Genomic DNA, 18,311 nt, shown 5'->3' with positions numbered 1-18,311 from the left:
ATCTTCACCTTTTATTACCGCCGCTCCCATTGGTCTCCAGTAGTTTTGTCACCTGCCAGATCGTTCCAGTGTTTCATGGAGAGCCCCGGAGGTCACAACTACATATAAGTCTATGAGAGCCTCGTTCTGGCTCTCATGGACTTGCATTGGGAGCTTGCGATGTAACTTCTGACTTCCGACCAGTCAGAAGCTGTCGCCGCAGAACCGGAGAAAAAAAATGAAGACGCTAGAAGGTGAGTATAAGACCGTAGGCTGGAATCTTTCATTAGAAGCACCACTCCAGCACTGGAAAAAATACAAAAACAAACCCAAAACGCTGGAGTGGTGCTTTAAGCAAAGTTCAAAAAGACTGAACGTATGCACAGCAATGTCAATACAGCTTGCTTCTTGTTCATTCTTTATGACTTTTTTTTTTTTTTTTTTTAGAGTTTTCAGGCAGAATCTACCCAAAAAGACATATGCACATACCCTTAAAGAAAAATCATGAATTAAACCCTTTATTAAATGAAAATTCTGCTCCGTTACAGAAACATCCACTTTAGTAATGATTTCCAAATGAGACTGGAAGTGCTGTGGGCAGGAAGTAGCACTTCCGCTGCCTTTTCTCTCTGCTCCATTCTCAGCCTCACTCCGCCTTCCATTAAGTGTTTGACACTTATCACTGCCACAGCAAGTCAGTCACCTAGCGGAGGGCAGAGTTTAGGCTGCAGTCACACTATCCATATTTTGTCATTACTTATTGGCATAGACCAGGAGCAACTAATCTGCAAACATAATTTCTTCTACAGTGAACCCAATAGACACCTGGCAAAAACCATTGACTGATAGATGACAATCCATAAAACGGTATAGCTTGGTCAATTAAAAAAAAAAAAAAAAAAGATTTTTCGTGCTTTACTTGCTATTATTGCTAGTTGCTTTAAAAGCAAATATGTATGGAGCAGATAGAAAACACATCAGGGCAGCTGTGGTGGTTTATAGGTTTACGGATTATTTTTCATCAGTCTGTACACATAAAGATGCATCATAACGGCAGCCCATGCAACTGCTGCAGGGACCCCTCTGGAGTGAGGGGTCATAAATGCTTAGGACATGCAGGAACTGTAGTATTATTTTATAAGGCACTGTCAAAAAGCAGGCTCCACAACTAAAATACTGTGTTCCTTCGTCCCCCCTTAATATTTAATAATGTGCTCTAACTTTTACTACTCAGGATGGAAGGCCAATGTATTTTTTTGCCTCTTAAAGGGAACATGTCCGTAGGACCAACCCTATTAGGCCATCTACATGGGGATTAAAAACACACATGTGACATGCACAATTGTGAACACGTCGATCAGACAATGCTCACACCACCCACTAACTGAGATACAACAAGAAAACACAGAATGACAGATTTGCAAAAATACTCTGCAATAAAAAATGGCAGTAATCAGCAAGTGCTGGATAACAAATACAGGGTATTTAGTCGATACTTTTTTTGCGCAAAAAAATGTACACCAAGCTGCTCCACCACGTCAAGGTAACCCCTATCGAAGCAGTCCCTATCTAATGTATTAAAAACCTGAACATGTGAACAGTGTCTAATATGAACAGGATTCAGACAGGCCGCTCCCTGGTATGGGCTTGTGTTCTGAGACAGATCTTATGTGCATGACTAAATAACCTGTATTTGTTATCCAGCACTCGCTGATTACTGCCATTTTTTATTGCAGAGTATTTTTGCAAATCTGTCATTCTGTGTTTTCTTGTTGTATCTCAGTTAGTGGGTGGTGTGAGCATTGTCTGATCGACGTGTTCACAATTGTGCATGTCACATGTGTGTTTTTAATCCATTTTTTTCTTGCTTAGCATGGTTTGAGAGACCCCACCCCTCTCTTGTGTGACGTGCACATAAGAGCTGTCTCAGTCCACAAGCCCATACCAGGGAGCGGCCTGTCTGAATCCTGTTCATATTAGACACTGTTCACATGTTCAGGTTTTTAATACATTAGATAGGGACTGCTTCGATAGGGGTTACCTTGACGTGGTGGAGCAGCTTGGTGTACATTTTTTTGCGCAAAAAAAGTATCGACTAAATACCCTGTATTTGTTATCCAGCACTTGCTGATTACTGCCATTTTTTATTGCAGAGTATTTTTGCAAATCTGTCATTCTGTGTTTTCTTGTTGCATCTACATGGGTATGTAAGTCATAGAAAGTTGTGTCAAATGATACCTTGACATCTGTAATCCGCTGAATGGTTCCAGAGAAATTCTAGGTTTTTCAACTATGTAAATGAGCAGTAAAGACCTGTAAAGGAGATCCTACTCTGACACAGATCTTTTCAGCTCATTTACATATTTGAAAAACCAGGATTTCTCAGGAACCATCCAACGGTTTACAGATGTCATGGTATCACATTTGATTCAGCTTCCTATGACCTACCTACGTTACAAAAATACAAAATGTTTGAATGTAGCGTGATTAAAACAAACAACTTCCAGAAACCCATGGAAAAATAAAAAAAATGGAAAAAATAAAGATTAACAAAAACTTACTGTTAGAAATCCGTACAGTCCGCTTACGTCCAACTCGGTCAAGGCCAATGGGCGTGCTTTGAGAGAAGGCAAAGGGCCGTAAGCGAGCAGAGACAGCCTTGTATGGAGGCACTTTGTGTGATGGAACAGGAGGACGAGGGATCGGCTACAAATGGGACAAAAGATCAAAATACATCTGGTTAGTAGAAACATTAAGCAAAATACGCAAACCCCAACCAAATCTCCCCAATCAAGATGTTTTCAGATGTAAAACTACATGAAAAGTTGCAAAATTTTTCACAACTTGTAATGGTGCAAAAATTTTACCATCGCTAGCATTGTTTACGCCAGTTGCATCGGGCCAGGTTGATCAACTTTTCGTTTGAAAAAGTGGCTTGAACTTAGGAGGAGGGTGAGAGAGAGACAAAAAAAATCATCACAGTTTATGCCAAAAGTGTGGCATAAATGACTACAGACGTATACTCTAGTAACTGACTGGCGTAAATTCCTTGCCATGGCATGTAGCAGCTGAAAAATGCACCAAATTCATTAAGCGCACACTCATCATCAAGACTGGAGTACAGAATCGAGGGCCTATATGTTCTACGAAACTTGACATTTTTCCTTAGTCCCAGCACATGACAACGGTAGTAAGTCACTGGCTGCAGCGGTACCAGTAAAGTTGACACGTCAAAGCTGCAACGGTACATCATTTCTGCATCGGAGAAAACAAAGATCAGCCGGGGACCAAGGGAACCATCAGTGCGGGTACAGAGGGTAAAATGTTTGTTACTGAGCCATAATAAGCTTATTAAAAAAAGTTTAATCAGTGTTCGAAAACTTTTAGGTCACGCCCCCACCCATTCAGTAAAATCGATTACTTGAATTTTTTTCTCAAATACGCATCATAAAATACTCCCCAAAAACTCCTCGTGGGAACAAAACCTAACAAGTTTTTGGAGTATCGTAACAGCAGGAAAGGAGTGTACTGATCCTGTAGGAGAAAGTGACCTGTGCTGCCTTCATGCTACGAAGGACAGGGTTGCATGCAATAAATTGTTGTGCAATGATTGGAGAAAAGAAAGAAGAATGGCAGTGTGCTTAGGGGATGCTGCACAAATTTATATGTAATAACACTTGTACAAAAAAAAAAAAAACTGACATAGAATTGGTTATTCTTATGTAAAGATTGCATACAGTTACAAGAAAGAGGATTGCTTTATTGAAATGATCCAAGTTTCTCTATATAAAGTTGAATGATCAGCAATTAAAGGGATTATCCGGTACTATCTTTTGTCTTTTTACTATGGGCCTTATGTTTCTAGCTACCTGCCTGTCCTACCCGCTGCCGATCTCTGCCGTCTCAGAGCGGTCACAAACCTCTCCTACTGGCGATTCTGCGGCTTCCACTGACGTTCTGTAGATAGAGCAGCTACTTCTCTTTCGCTCTGCTCTGTTGACGGGGCAAGACTCCCAATGCCGTGCTGATTGACAGCTGGCTCCCCGCTGCCTAACTGTGGGGAGCCGACTGACAATCAATATGACGTCAGCGGTCATGTCCTGATGACAGAGCAGAGCGGGAGAAGAAGAGCTGCTCTGTAGAGGTGGAGCAGCAGAATCGCTGGCAGGAGTGTTCAGTGACTGATCTGAAGTGGTGCCGGGTGGAACAGGCAGATAGCTAGCAACTATCTGCCTGTTAGTTCTTGTGCCCATAGCAAAAAATTAAAATAAAATAGTCCTGGAAAAAACTCTTAAGCCCAAGGGTGCAGTAAAAATAATTCCATATCATTCACGTCAATTATGTATCATACTTCTTTCATCAGGATTGGTCCCTGTATACTTTGTGTATAGCGGCAGATTTCTTTTGTAAAACGACACAGTGCCATTAATAACATAGGAAACTGTTTTTTTGCCTTGTAAATTTTATTCACTGATGTATAAAAATGGATTGCCATACAGATGAAAAAATGGTTGGTTTTGGTTGATGAAAATTGGACGATTTTTATACGGAGGGGAATTTCTCTTGCCGCTTTCCTGTTCCCTTTCTGGAAGTCAATAATAGCAGAATTATACAAGGGGGCTGAAGTTCCTGTAACCTAATGTGGAACATTGCTTCCCCTCCCCGTCTGTGATAATAATTGACTGTACTGTACATGATTTTATATTGACCTTTCCAATTGGCAAAAACAAGGCCGAGAGGGACGGCATTTTTAATTTCACGCCATTTTAACTTTATTTACATCCTATAGAAGTGACATTCAAAATTTTCAGTGCCGCCGATTCTATCATGAAAAGGCTACAAGCATCGCTTACATAAAAAAAATATCAGTATTACTATATAAAAAATATATATATATATTCATTTAAGGCTTCACTAACTTTTGCGCTCATGTATTCTGCACATTTGTGGTTATAACCTGCATGTTTCCTAGGTGCCATCTCTCCAACTACCCCGTAAAACATGCATGTTCCGGTTGATGTAGCATTCATGTTTACTGCCATAGACAGTGGGGCAGAAGGTCATTCCAGTCACCCCTAGCATTGCCCAGCCTCTTATTTCCATTTTGGAGTCTGTTGGAAGTCTCCATGCAGATTTTGCCACATTTCTCTAAAAAAAATAAAAATAAAAAAGTGCAGCATGCAGCGGTAATTTTCTGATGAAAGGGCAGACAGAATGACTGAACTTATGGAACAACTTTTAAGTCAACGGGATTCATTAAAAGGGGTTGTCCCAGGCCTGGAGTTCAAGTCTGCAGTTACTCTATATAACTGCATACGGAGACAAGTATGCGATTTGCAGACATGCAGTCACGTGTCGACTAGAAGTGTGCAAACTCCCTCAAAAGAAGTGAATTAGCAAGGTCAGACATGTCTAGTCGGAATGTGGTTGGAAGAATGGAAATCGAGAAATTCCAGTTACAAGACTGCCCACTCACGACACGGGAGAATCCCGACAGTGCACACTGTTCGATATCAAGAATTTATCCAATATGTTGGAAATCTGCTTGTAAACATGGCATTTTTTGAGATTTTTTTAGTTTTAAATTGTATATCTGCGCTAAAATCTTCCTCAAAAATCGCTTAAAAATATCTTAACATTGATTTCTATAGGGAATCAATTTTGCTGTTCAGAAAAGGATTGTTTTCAAAAAATGCAAATCACTTCTTTGAAGCGGATCCTGATGGAATCCACACCAAACTAGGCACTGTCCAAACAAAAGGCCACAAAAAAAAAAAAACAAAAAAAAAAACACAAACGGTTCAGGAAGAAAAAACAAAAATCAAATATTAAAACCACTTAAAATCTTTAGAAAAAAAACTCCAAAAAAAGAAATTTGCCTGAAACAATTTCCAGTTGAAATACTTCTTGTGGTTTTTTTGAACACAGATTTTTTTTTTAATGTGAACATAACCTATGATAACAACACTTTTCTATGGAATAGAGGACCATGATGCTCACTGCTCAAATATTCTATAGCGGTTGTTTGTTGGGGAGTTGTTTTCTGAGGACATAAATAGCAAAAGCTGTATCCATTAAAGTAGGAAAAGTATAGTCGTAAGGCTTCATGGTTCCAGTGGGCCATCTATGGGTTTTGTCACTATTACACTACGGTTGGGGTAACTGTATGGGATTCCTGGAGGGTATGATGCATGAGGCCACGGATGGCCCTAGAAAATCTAATATGAGAAAAAGGTTTTTTCAATAATCCACTTAAGACCACCAATATGTGGTTGAAAAAAACAAACCAAGAAAGGTTTAGCAAATAAAAAAGGTCTACACATGTGTGTTGTGTATTGTAAGTGGAATAATAAACTTGCCGATTACCGTCTTGTTCAGTTTACAGCGTCGCTCTAGTCCTCTTTTCATTCGAGTGGCTGAAATTTCGACTCACCGGATCACACCGGGGTTTGTGTGTGAGGCGGATGTCGCTTTGAGGCCATGCTCACACAAAGTCAGTATTTGGTCCGTTTTTTACCTCTGTATTTGTAAGCTAAAACCAGGAGTGGAACAATCAGAAAAGTATATAGGAAAAGTATAATAGAAATACGACACCACTTCCGCATTTTTCACCTATTTCTGGTTTTGGCTTACAAATACGGAGGTAAAATACTGACCAAATACTGAACGTGTGACTGAAGCCTTATAATGTACGGTAAGGCAAAGTGCACACTGCTGAAAAACCTGACTCTCTTCCCAGAAACCGCACGTTTTTTTCTGCCCGCGAGGTTTCTATGCGCTTTTTTTCTGCACGTTTTCAAAACGCATAGAAGTAGCCAGAAACACGGAAAAATCCGCGAAATTAATGAGCATGCTGCGTTTTTTACCGCGATGCGTTTTTTTCGTGGTAAAAAACGCATCAATATGCACAAAAAGTGCAAAATGCATAGAAATGAATGGGAAGCTTATTTTTAGCGGTTTTATTGGAAAAACCGCTAAAAAAACGCTGTGTGTGAACACAGCCTAAGTCTATGGAGCCTCCATAGGACTTCGTGACATTAGACTAATGTCTGCCAAGCCTGCCAATATCGACAGTTTCGGCCAACAGTCTAATGTATAAGGGGGTGCCGGCAAACTGACTTTATGGGAAAATCGGCAACTTTCTCATTGAGAACACAGGAGCACTCGGCTGAATGAGAGCTTCTGTGTATCGGAGAGTCAGCCGAGATGATGGCTGCCAGTCAAACAACTGGCTGAAGCATGGTTTTCTCGACTGCCATCTCATGTGTGTGGCCAACTTTACAGTGTTAAAAGCCTCTTCCATTTCACACAGAGCCCAGTGTAAGTCGGCAAGTCAGAATTTCAGTCAAATGAGCGTGAAGAGGACTGAAACGGTGCTGGAACCTGGTAAAGACAGTGACCAGTAAATATTTTATTGTACTTACACTAAAAAAAGAAAAAAAACCCCACGCATATCTAGACAGGTTAGTGGAATAAAAATTTCCTGGGAGTGCTTCTTTAACCAGTATTGCTCTTCAATATACTTGTTTTAAGCAGTAAACAGGTCAGATAAGGGCACATAACGCAATATGATTAAGTGATTAGCTCACAGATCTTGTAATAAATGATTAATGTTCAGTAGCATGCAATATCTCAACAGCCACAATCAACACAACGTACTATCAATTTTATTGATGTTTGAATACAATTAGTAAGGAAATCAAGAAACTGGAGTTAGTCGAAGAGGATGCATGCTTCATTCTTAAGGAAATAAATTATGATAAGAGAAATGTTAGGACATCATTCAAGAGAAGATTCAGAAGGTCTTTTATTTTGCAGAGAGGTCATGCTCCAAAGCTTACTTTTTGAAGCATATCTCCATTCTCTTCATCCTCGCTTGTCGCATAAAGGTTGACACCTCCTATTACAGAAATGGGTCTTCTTTTATAATTCCCTTGGAACTCCATGCCAGGTTTGCATACTTTTGTTTCCTCACCAACAGACTGTGAAGAAGATGTACAGTTCCCACCATCTGCACTTTGGCATTCCATAGGAACCGAATCTTCTGGGATGGAGAAACTGCGAATGGCCATCTGACCATAATCCGAAAGAGGTCTTGGCCTACACCGGCTTTTTCCCATGACCCATTTCTGAGATGAAACTTTTTGAGATTCTGCTTTTTCCTCATCTTGAGATGTTGACTTGGTCCAGGAATCTTCTGTTGTAACCTTTTTTAAAACGTGAACAATGCAAGTGAGGTAACTGGATGAATGTTAGCCCAATTAACAAAACTTACAATAAAAAGAAAGGAAGAAAATGACAATGACTTGTGTCTGTACATGTGAGTCCTAATCGTGTACACTGTGCTGCTCATCTTTGAGTGTTAGAATTGAGCAGTGAGCACTACAAAAGTAAAAAAAATGGTGTTAACCAATTACGACCAAAAATCATCATTAAAGAACAAATGGAGCAGATAAACAAAAGGTCAGATATACGACGGTACCAAGTAGATGGATTAATGCCAATAAAGCCCACCATAGAGAATAGATTGTGGTCAACCGAACATTTGGACGACAGCAATCGTGCCCAATACACAGAGATGCTCAGTTATGCCAAATGCTGCTGTGTTCTCAACGAGAGACCTCCTGCCAGACTCCTCTATCGACGGCTTATATCTCAGAGAACAAAAGAACAGGCAGTTTAAATTCAGATATGCCAGATCCTATTCTCCCAAGACATCTGTTGGGAGGCCCCCCACACCCATTAGACTGTCGGCCAATCCTGCCAATATCAGCAGATTCTGCTGACTATAGTCTACCGCAGTGTTCCCCAACTGCAGTCCTCAACAGCCACCAACAGATCATGTTTTCAAGATTTCCTGAAAATATGACCGGATGGTGGCACTTGAAGACTGCAGTTGGGGACCACTGGTCTAATGTGTAGGGGAATATTAATCACTCAATTTTCATGACAGTTATAACTAAATCCAAAAAAGTACTACATTGGATTCCTGTAATAAATATATTTAATTTGTAATATTCTATTTTGTTGCCTCAAGTTAGAATATTTACTTAGTACTTATGTGCTCTTTTTGCTTTTGATGGTCGAACAAAAAATAAAAAAAGGGTCCAGTTATGGTTCATTTTGTCAGCCTGGACATAATTGCCTGGTATTCGTTTCCCCATTCATAACCAATAACCCCGGTTGCCAACTTTCCTTAGTGGTCTTCGAAAGATAGGGACATTTTTATTTGCATGCCCACATGACTTTCTGATAGGCCATGATCTATCCATGCCCTGGCACCCGATAAGTCTACATGCTAGGGTAGTGCAGTAGAAAAGTTTGGTGATGCGTTGCTTTCTGGAGGCTTGAAAACTCTACCAGGAGCACCCCTCATCTTGAGAAAACCTTACAGATCTTCCTCTTGTTTTGTTCAATTCCCTACCTCTAATTTGCTAACAACGCGGTTCCTCTGGAGAGGGGAATCCTGCACAGTGTTTCCACCTAACAAAAAAAGGAATGGGACCAGTAAAGCCTGATCTCCATCTCACCAGAAGACCAACAACAACAGCATGGACAACCTCTATGCACGAAAGCTCAGTTTTCCCACAAATATTCATCTCTTTTTTCTGCTACTGCATTGGAACAAGACATTTTTTAATTAAGGAGTTTAGGAAAGCTTGAAAACAAACCCCACCATAACTGCTAGGAAGCCATATTGGCAATTACCAAATTTTCCCTACAATTAAATATTAAAATGGTTAATAATGATATATCATAGATTAAGGGGAATGCATCATCTGAAAATTAAGTATTGTTTAAATCATTTTTTTTTTTTTTAATTAAATGTCTTTTAAAGACATTTGCACATAGTTCACATCACCATCTATATAACTTAAGAGTCATACTTATTTTTTTCAGAAAAACTTTTCAGCAGTCTCATTATCATCAGAAGCAGGATTACAATGACAGGTAACACCTCCATACAAGGCTGATAACACAGGATCTACCATTCACAATAGAAGATGTCCCTTCACAATGATCTTTGCACCCCTGATTAGACACTTCAGTAAAAAATATAGTGTGCGTCTAATGTACAGAAAGTGCAGAACGTACAAGTCTAGAATAACCCCAGTGTTGATTGAGAAAATTGCACGATTTCTCTAATTTTTTTTAAAATAAAGATTACGATAAGAAAAAAAAAAACATTACCCCCCCCCAAAAAAAAAAAAAATACATTTCACATAAAATCCTGCTTGAAGCAGTACGACATTTTCTTATGACACATTAATAATAACTTCCAGTCCAGGGATTTTTTTTTTCCTTTCGTTTGATAAACTGTTTATCCACTAATTTCTAATGGATTTTTGTCATTCCTATCACCTAATACGTAAACCCGATTCCCCCCCCCCATCGCTGTGATCTACATAAAAGCGTCCAAACTAAATCCTGCACCCATAATTTTCCCTGGACTTTATGCAGTTTTGTAGGCCTCTATATCACTCATTTCCACAACTATAACACTTTGCAATCTTATTTATCAAATTACGGCACCTGCAAATATCTAAAATATAATATACCGGTAAATGCCAATATGATTAAAAAAAAAATAATCACATAATAAAAAACATCTAAAAATACAGAGAGAAATGGATGAGAATACCTTTGTATCTGTAACAGACACTGGGGGTCCACAGAAGCAATGTAACAAGTGACAAGTAACTGTCGGCATCCCGACCTCCGATCACTTAGTGCCAAGTTGTTCCATACAACACGGAGTTTGCCTTTTATTTGCTGTCTGTGTTTGCCGGTGAACCTTGTACCTCTCACAGGGCAGCACCTTTACCAAAGCTTTTCTTAACTCATTAAATACAAGCTCGATGGAGAATTTTATTCCAGACGTTATACAATTCATAGAAGGGGTAAAACTGGAGAATCTACTGCAGGGTGGACTATAGATACATATTAGAGCACTTTTCTGTACGGTATAATGTAGAAGGGTTACGCAAAACTTAAAAAGGACCTATCATGTCCTCAAATGCTATTAACATGCAGATATAGGGGTTAATCTTCAGGGAACAGCGTTCTTATCGATACGTTTGTTGCACGGAAAGCGACTTTATTCCTCCCATAACTTTGTTCCTTCCCCCGGCAGCCTCCGGCTTTCAGTCATAGGGGTAGGTCGGCGTGCCTTCAGTCACCTGTCAGTGTACAGTGAGCGGCATCTGAAACTACGCCGCAGCACAGACAGCTGGCTACGCAGTGCATCAGAGCCGGCTATCAGCCAGAGACGGTACGTGGTTATAGCTGCCGCTGACGATGCACTGAACAGGGACTAGAACCTCACCGGCAACACCTCTATGACTGAAAGCTGGAGACTGTAGGGAAGAATAAAAGTCCATTTTCTCCTGGCAGCCGGGCTCTCAGTGTGGTGGCCACGCTGACTTAGAACACTATTAACCTGCATATTAACCCCATATCTGCTGGCTCATAGTGTTTGGGAACACAACAGGTTTCCTTTCAGCTACAATTTCCCCTTTAATAGATTTTAGACTGAAATAAGAGTCTTTTATACTGTGGATAACTTCTTGCTATATGCTTGTATATCTAATGTGTCTTACCATAACCTGGCATCACTGAATGTGGCTGAAGCTACAGACTGTTGGGTAATCTCTGCTGCACAAGTCTTCCAAGAAATATTTTTTTTGTCCCTTTCAACGAACTGCTAACCATTGCAAAACTCTTATTTCCCACTATACTAATCAACACATACAGTAAAGGCCCTTTTACACCAGCGATCCAACCCGTGATCCGACCCGGTCAGGATCGCTGGTGCATCGATAAATGATCGCTAGTGAGCTTTCACACAGGAAGATCTCACAGCGATGCAGCAGCGACGCAGCGCACGATACTCACCTTTCACACACAGCGATCCTGACATCCTCCCGCCTGCGTCCAGCGTCGCTCGTCGTCACAGCAGGAAGCCCAGCAGGAAGCTGACGATGAGAAATGGAGCCGGACATTCTCGCGCGATCAGCGATGGACAGCGGGGGAGCCGATTTCACAAGAGCAAGTCAGGTCACACTTTGACCTTGACACCCAAGAGGGTTAGAACCAAGAAGTAGACATCGGTGTGGGACCCAGGCTGAATGGGTTTGGCAGAGAATCAAACAGAATTGGTTCCTTTAACCTGTTCTATTAAATCGATAAAAAAAAAGTTAAGGTCAGTTTCACAAATCCGACATTCAGGGATTCGTAAACACCCACTACAGTATATTGCAAGGTAAGTGCATAGATTCAGTTCTATGGATTGTGGTAGAGCAGGTGATGGAAAGGTATAGCATCAGTGGCTTTATGTATAGCACATACAAAATATTGCAAAATTTAAAAAAAAAAAAAGTTAAAAAAAAATGCCACGTAATTTAAGCGGTTTTTAAAATATTGTAAAAAAAAAAAGTGTTTGTGCCGACAGGATAAGAATATCATTGAGATACTATTCGGTTCCACAACTGTGAGCATTGGACAAAAGCATAGAGGCTCATTTAGACTGTTTGATGAAGCTTTGTTTGGGAACTCATCATCAATTCCAGAGCCTCTGCTACTTCCCTGAAACAAAAAGTCATCAGTGACGTCTCTTTCAGGGGTTGTGGCTTGTCTCTGCTCTCTGAGTTCTCTTATTCCAATGTGCACTGACAGTGCACACTTACTGGCTCATCACTCATCAGAGCCAGCGAAGGAGCGCACTGTCACTGTGCATTAAAAAGAATATTGCAGTGACAAGATCCTTCTGAATACGTTTAAATTGACATTACCAACGCATGCTCAGTATAGAAGGGACTAGCCTTCCCCCTGAAATGGAGGTCACTGATGACACTTTGTTTCACGGTGGGGGCAGAGGCTGCAGCAGTGACCGGATAATGTCTAATTTGAATATGCCAGCATGCACTGGGGATTCTCAAACAAAACATCAAACGGGAAGTAGGTAAAAAAAAAAAAAAATTAAGCAGTTCGATAGCATAGTGAGGGAATGGGAGGGAATTTTTAATTGAAAGTATTTTAGAAAAAATGATTAGATTACTACATTAGAGATAGATGTCACGCCGTCTCTGCATACTCACCCGGCCATCGCTCCCACGCCGCAGCCCCTCGCCGCCCGACAGCCACGGCGGTCACCTCTGACAGACGCGCGGCCGACGGAGTTTTTCCATGCAATGTGCATGCGCCATAGGCCGCACCTTCCTTCTGCTTCTTGTGCTCCGGCTATGCCCTGACCCGGAAGCACCCCCTGACCAATGGCAGACCAGACAAGGGCATATCAGGCTGCTTCCCCCTGAGGGAGGCGCCTGATCGTTGTGTTTCCTAGCACACTGGGCCTCGCTTCTTTGTGTGCTCTCTGCAGTCTCACTGTCCCGTTCTCGTGTGCTCCCTGCAGCAGCCTCGCAATCCGGCTATCCATGTCCTCTGCTGTACTCCAGTCCTGCCGTCCTACTCCAGTCCTGCCTCCGGTGTTCCTGTTCAATCCTGCTCCAGTCCTCCCGTCCTACTCCAGTCCTGCCTCCAGTGTTCCTATTCCATCCTGCTCCAGTCCTGCCTCCAGTGTTCCTGTTCCATCCTGCTCCAGTCCTGCCGTCCAACTCCAGCCCTGCCGTCCTACTCCAGCCCTGCCTCCGGTGTTCCTGTTCCATCCTGCTCCAGTGCTGCCGTCGTACTCCAGTCCTGCCTCCGGTGTTCCAGTTCCATCCTGCTCCAGTTCTTCCGTCCTCCTCTAATCCTGATTCCTGTGTTCCTGCTCCAGCCATCCCTCCACGTTCCAGTCTACTGTCTTATTCCATTCCTGTCTCCTGTGTTCCAGCTCTGTTCTGTCATCTACACTTCAGTCCCACAGTCCTACTCCAGTCCATCCTGAGCCGCCCCTCTCGGTACCGGCTACCGTGGTACTCGAACCCCTGGGCCTGCTCCTAACGGTCCTTGTATAGGGGTCGGTTCCACCTGGCAGCTCGCCCAGGGGCCCCTCGGTGCCACGGCCCAGAGGGTCCCACTCTAGCAATAGATAGGATTAAAATAAATGTTAATTTTAGACCATCCCTTTTAAGAATTAGCCAGTCAAAAAAGGTGATTAAAGGAATGCCAATCAGCTCACATGCAGCTGATTGGAGGTCATTTAAAGGTAATATACAGTGGGTACAGAAAGTCTGTTTGTTTCATTGCTGCTATTTGGTAAATTCAAAAAAGTTATTTTTTTCTCATTAATGTACATTCTGCACCCCATCTTGACAAAAAAAAAAACGAACAAAAAAAAAAAAACAAATATAGAAATTTTTGCAAATTTATTATAAAAGAAAAACCCGAAATATCTCATGGTCATAAGTATTCAGACCCTTTGCTCAGTATTGAGTAGATGAGTCTTCTTGGGAATGATGCAACAAGTTTTTCACACCTGTATTTGGGGATCCTCTGCCACTTTATCATATAATGATCATAAAAAAAAAAAAAAAAAAAAGTATAGTTAGTTATCCTGCAAATTCCACACTGGCCACTGAGGCTTTTTTAGGCTCCAACTTCCTTTTCTTTCAGGAAGGGTTTTCAGCAGGCTCCTTATCATCAAAAGCAGGATTACAATCAATGACAGCCAACACCTCTATACACAAAGGACAACTCAGGGTTCACCAAGCAAAATAGGAGATGTCACACACACAAAAAAGAACCTGACATGGAAAAAAAAAAAAAAAAAAGGTGGCAAACTTTTAGGTCCTCATGAGTGCGAGGCCCTCTTTGTAGCCACTCTCTGCGCTGACTGGTCAATGAGGGTCCCTTTCTATTTAATCCATGTTAGGGTATTTGAAAATGTTGTCTAGTTGAGAAAAACTCCCTGTAAGCACAGAATAGTGGATCCTAAGGTGAGAAGGAACAGCCCATAATAATAGGAGCTTGGCACTACAGCAGGTTACTGTCTAACTGGACTCCCTAATCACTGACATTTCACATTTTTCAGTAAAGCATTAGTCACTGGCGTTATATGGTTATATCGTATAAGTTATACACATATGGTATTTAACTATTGATTTCAGTCCTAGCCGTCATACCAAGGCATCTTTTCCGCAAGTATCCTATTTTTTCCAAGGTTATACATAGGCGAGACTAATCACTCAGTACTAATGCAAATGGACATAAATTAGATTTATCAAGCGTATACCAGACAATTACACTTTGGTAATACGTACCGCTTAACCAGTCATAATACTGTCAGATATGCCTTACAATGCATAATGAAGGGTATTGGCAAATCACTACCCCTTTTCGATCTCTCCCAAAATAATGACACACAGATATATTACATTGGCCCATGGCCCGTTTTAGACAAAGTGCGGCCCATAATGCTCACATATTGCACCATCACACAGAAACATTTCGGTTGTAATTACATGCGCTGAGTTCAGGCTGTTAAATGAGTGTGATTGACAATATTGGAGCCATTTGACGCTTGTTCCCGAGTTTCTTTACACTGACTGAGGAAGCATGATGGGGACAGATAGTCCTCGATACAGTATAATTCACGTCTCATTAGATATAATATAATGCACTCCCCATTGTCCTTGATAAATGTGGCAAATTTTAGGCCACACCCATTTCACAACTAGTCGCACCCACGTCCACGCCCCAACTACACCCATTTAGCACTGCTGATCACACTGGTACTGAGGGCACAGTGGCTGGCATTATGGGCACAGTGGCTGGTACTGTTGGCACATTGACTAGTACTGAGGAAAAGAATAGAGAGGGAAAAAGAGGGGAAAGAAAGAACAGAGAGAGAGGAAGAAAGAGAGAAAGAAAGAAAACAGAGAAAGAAAAAGGGGAAAGAAAGAAAAAACAGAGAAAGAAAGAAGAAATAAACAGAGAAAGAAAGAGGGGACAGACAGAAAAAACAACAGAGAAAGAAAGATTAGAGAAAGAAAGAAAGAACAGAGCAAAATAAAGAACAAAGAGAAAGAGAAAGAAAGAGGGGAAAGAAAGAACAGAGAGGGAGAGAGAAAGAAAGAAAAAGAAGAAAGAGGGGAAAGAAAGAACAGAGATAGAGAGTGGAAAGAAAGAGAACAGAGAGAAAGAAAGAGAACAGAGAAAGAAAGAACAGAGAGAAAGAGAAAGGAAGAACGGAGAGAGCGAAAGAGAGGGGAAAGAAAGAACAGAGAGACAGAAAGGAAGAACAGAGAGAAAGAGCAGAGAAATAAAGAACAGAGAGAGAAAGAGCAGAGAAATAAAGAACAGAGAGAGAAAGAGGAAAGAAAGAATGGAGAGAGAAAGAAAGAGGGGAAAGAAACAACAGCGAGAGAGAGCGAGAGAGAGCGCGAGAGAGCGCAAGAGAGCGCGAGAGAGCGCAAGAGAGCGCGAGAGAGCGCAAGAGAGAGCAAGAGAGCGCGAGAGAGAGCAAGAGAGCGCGAGAGAGAGCAAGAGAGCGCGAGAGAGAGCGCGAGAGAGAGCGCGAGAGAGAGCGAGAGAGAGAGCAAGAGAGAGCGCAAGAGAGAGCGCAAGAGAGAGAGCAAGAGAGAGCGCAAGAGAGAGCGCAAGAGAGAGAGCAAGAGAGAGCAAGAGAGCGCAAGAGAGAGCGCAAGAGAGAGCGCAAGAGAGAGCGCAAGAGAGAGCAAGGAAGCACAGAGTGAGAGAAAGAAAGATTAGAGACAGAAAGAAAGTGGAGAAAGAAAGAACATAGAGAGAGAAAGGAAGAGGGGAAAGAAATAAAGAATCTATAAAGATACTATAGCAGCCCGGCTCACATTGTAGTGCCCACCTGAGCCTCCCGACGTAGGACATATCATGATCCGTTCACACATGTGACATCATCGTGCACCCGCTGAGTCACAAGCAGAGTGACGGAATAGGGAGCGTTAGCTGACGTTCTCTCCTCCATCAGTGCCTTCAACTGTATCGGCATCTATGATGCCAATAAGTTGCATGCGCGATGGGGGGGGTGCAGCTCCAGGTCCCTCTTTCGGGCCCCATAGCAGCCACTGGCTGGGGGCCCCTGGAGGAATGGGGGCCCTAGGCAGCTGCCTGGTCTGCCTGGCCCTAACGCCGGCCCTGCATTGGCCACAGCAGCCTTTATTAAATAAACCACATAAACAACAATAATCCACAAATGACTCCAAATATATAGTTTAAGGAGTAAAGTTTCCCTTGTGGAGAGAACAGGCATAGGGAAACATGTCCTGGAAATTGAAACATGCAAATAGCCTCTTAGGAGAAGAAGAGAACTGGAACTCTAGAGCCACTTATTTTAAGTACCAATCTTAAAATTCAATATCGACCCCTAAAAGAAAGGGCCTTGCCTCATGACTTAGGCTACTTTCACACATCAGGTTTTCGGCGTCAGGCGCGATCCGGCGTCGTGCCGGAATGCCGGATCCGGCAAATGTTTTGTAAAACCTGATGTGCCGGATCAGGTTTTCTGCCGGATCCGTCTTGTTCTTGACAGACAAAACCGGATCCGTCTCATCCGGTTCATCCGTTTTTCTATCCGTTTTTCGACGGATTACGCCGGATCCGGTTTTTAAAATTGACCCTTGTGGCCTTCCGAACGGGATTGGCTACTGGAAAACTATATATAGCATGTTCCTACAGCCCTTCTTTGACAGGTTGTAGAGAAGAAAGTGCAGGTTGGAGAGAAGAGCAAGTTACTGGCGAAGATGGATGTTGTCATTGGAAATATTACCACTAGAAGTTCTGTGACGGTTTCAGTAATGAGGGACAATTTTGCACTATACTTTATGTCACCTCAAGGCAGAGTACACTGGCAGGATGACAGAGTGTGAAAGATTTGTGCCCTAACCAAACTTGTGTACCTTCTGGACCAACAGTATATACCTTTGCCAACCAAAGTTGGCTATCTTGTCATGGTCTTACTATTTTTAGCTTTAGGCCACAGGTGTGTACCTGGTTGTGTTTTATGCAAAGTATTTCACCTTGTAACAAAAGTTGTGTACATTGTTAGGAAATCACCAACAATAAACACAACTTTTTAGGTGAAATACTTTGCTTCAAACACAACCAGGAACACAACTGTGGCAAAAAGCTAAAATTTACCCACAGTTATATACCTGGTTTTGAATACCTTTTTACCTTTGAAATACCCTGTATTTAACCTTTTTTTTAAAACATAGTTCGCCGCAGAAAGAAATGACAGACAACCATTGTGAAACGATAATTTAACTTTTATTTAAAATTTTTTTTTTTGTAAAATGTTTTTAAAGTGCAAAAAACTTTTTTAATAAAGGTTTTAAACCCAATGGGCATTTTTATTAAAAAACACACATTACAAATCTGTGTAGTGTGGGGTGGAAATACTGCTGGAGGGGCTGCGG

General features: G+C 41.7%; 1 protein-coding gene across 4 annotated transcripts in view; it reads right to left on the bottom strand.

Moving 5' to 3' along the window:
- Positions 1-18,311, bottom strand: part of SPATA13 (spermatogenesis associated 13) — a 92,928-nt gene that overhangs the window by 44,595 nt on the left and 30,022 nt on the right. For 3 of the 4 annotated variants that reach the window (XM_073583109.1, XM_073583111.1, XM_073583110.1), the window contains exons 3-4: positions 7,821-8,186; positions 2,541-2,685 (exon numbers count right to left, since the gene is read on the bottom strand). In XM_073583109.1, the coding sequence (XP_073439210.1) occupies positions 2,541-2,685; positions 7,821-8,186 (511 nt within the window). The remainder of the gene's footprint in view (positions 1-2,540; positions 2,686-7,820; positions 8,187-18,311) is intronic. The other variant, XM_073583112.1, reaches the window with a different exon arrangement.

Source organism: Dendrobates tinctorius, unplaced genomic scaffold, assembly GCF_039654945.1.
Source record: "Dendrobates tinctorius isolate UK_male_01 unplaced genomic scaffold, ASM3965494v1 ptg000075l, whole genome shotgun sequence".
In the NCBI taxonomy this organism is placed as follows: Eukaryota; Metazoa; Chordata; class Amphibia; order Anura; family Dendrobatidae; genus Dendrobates; species Dendrobates tinctorius.
This window is presented reverse-complemented; position numbering and strand designations above follow the sequence as displayed.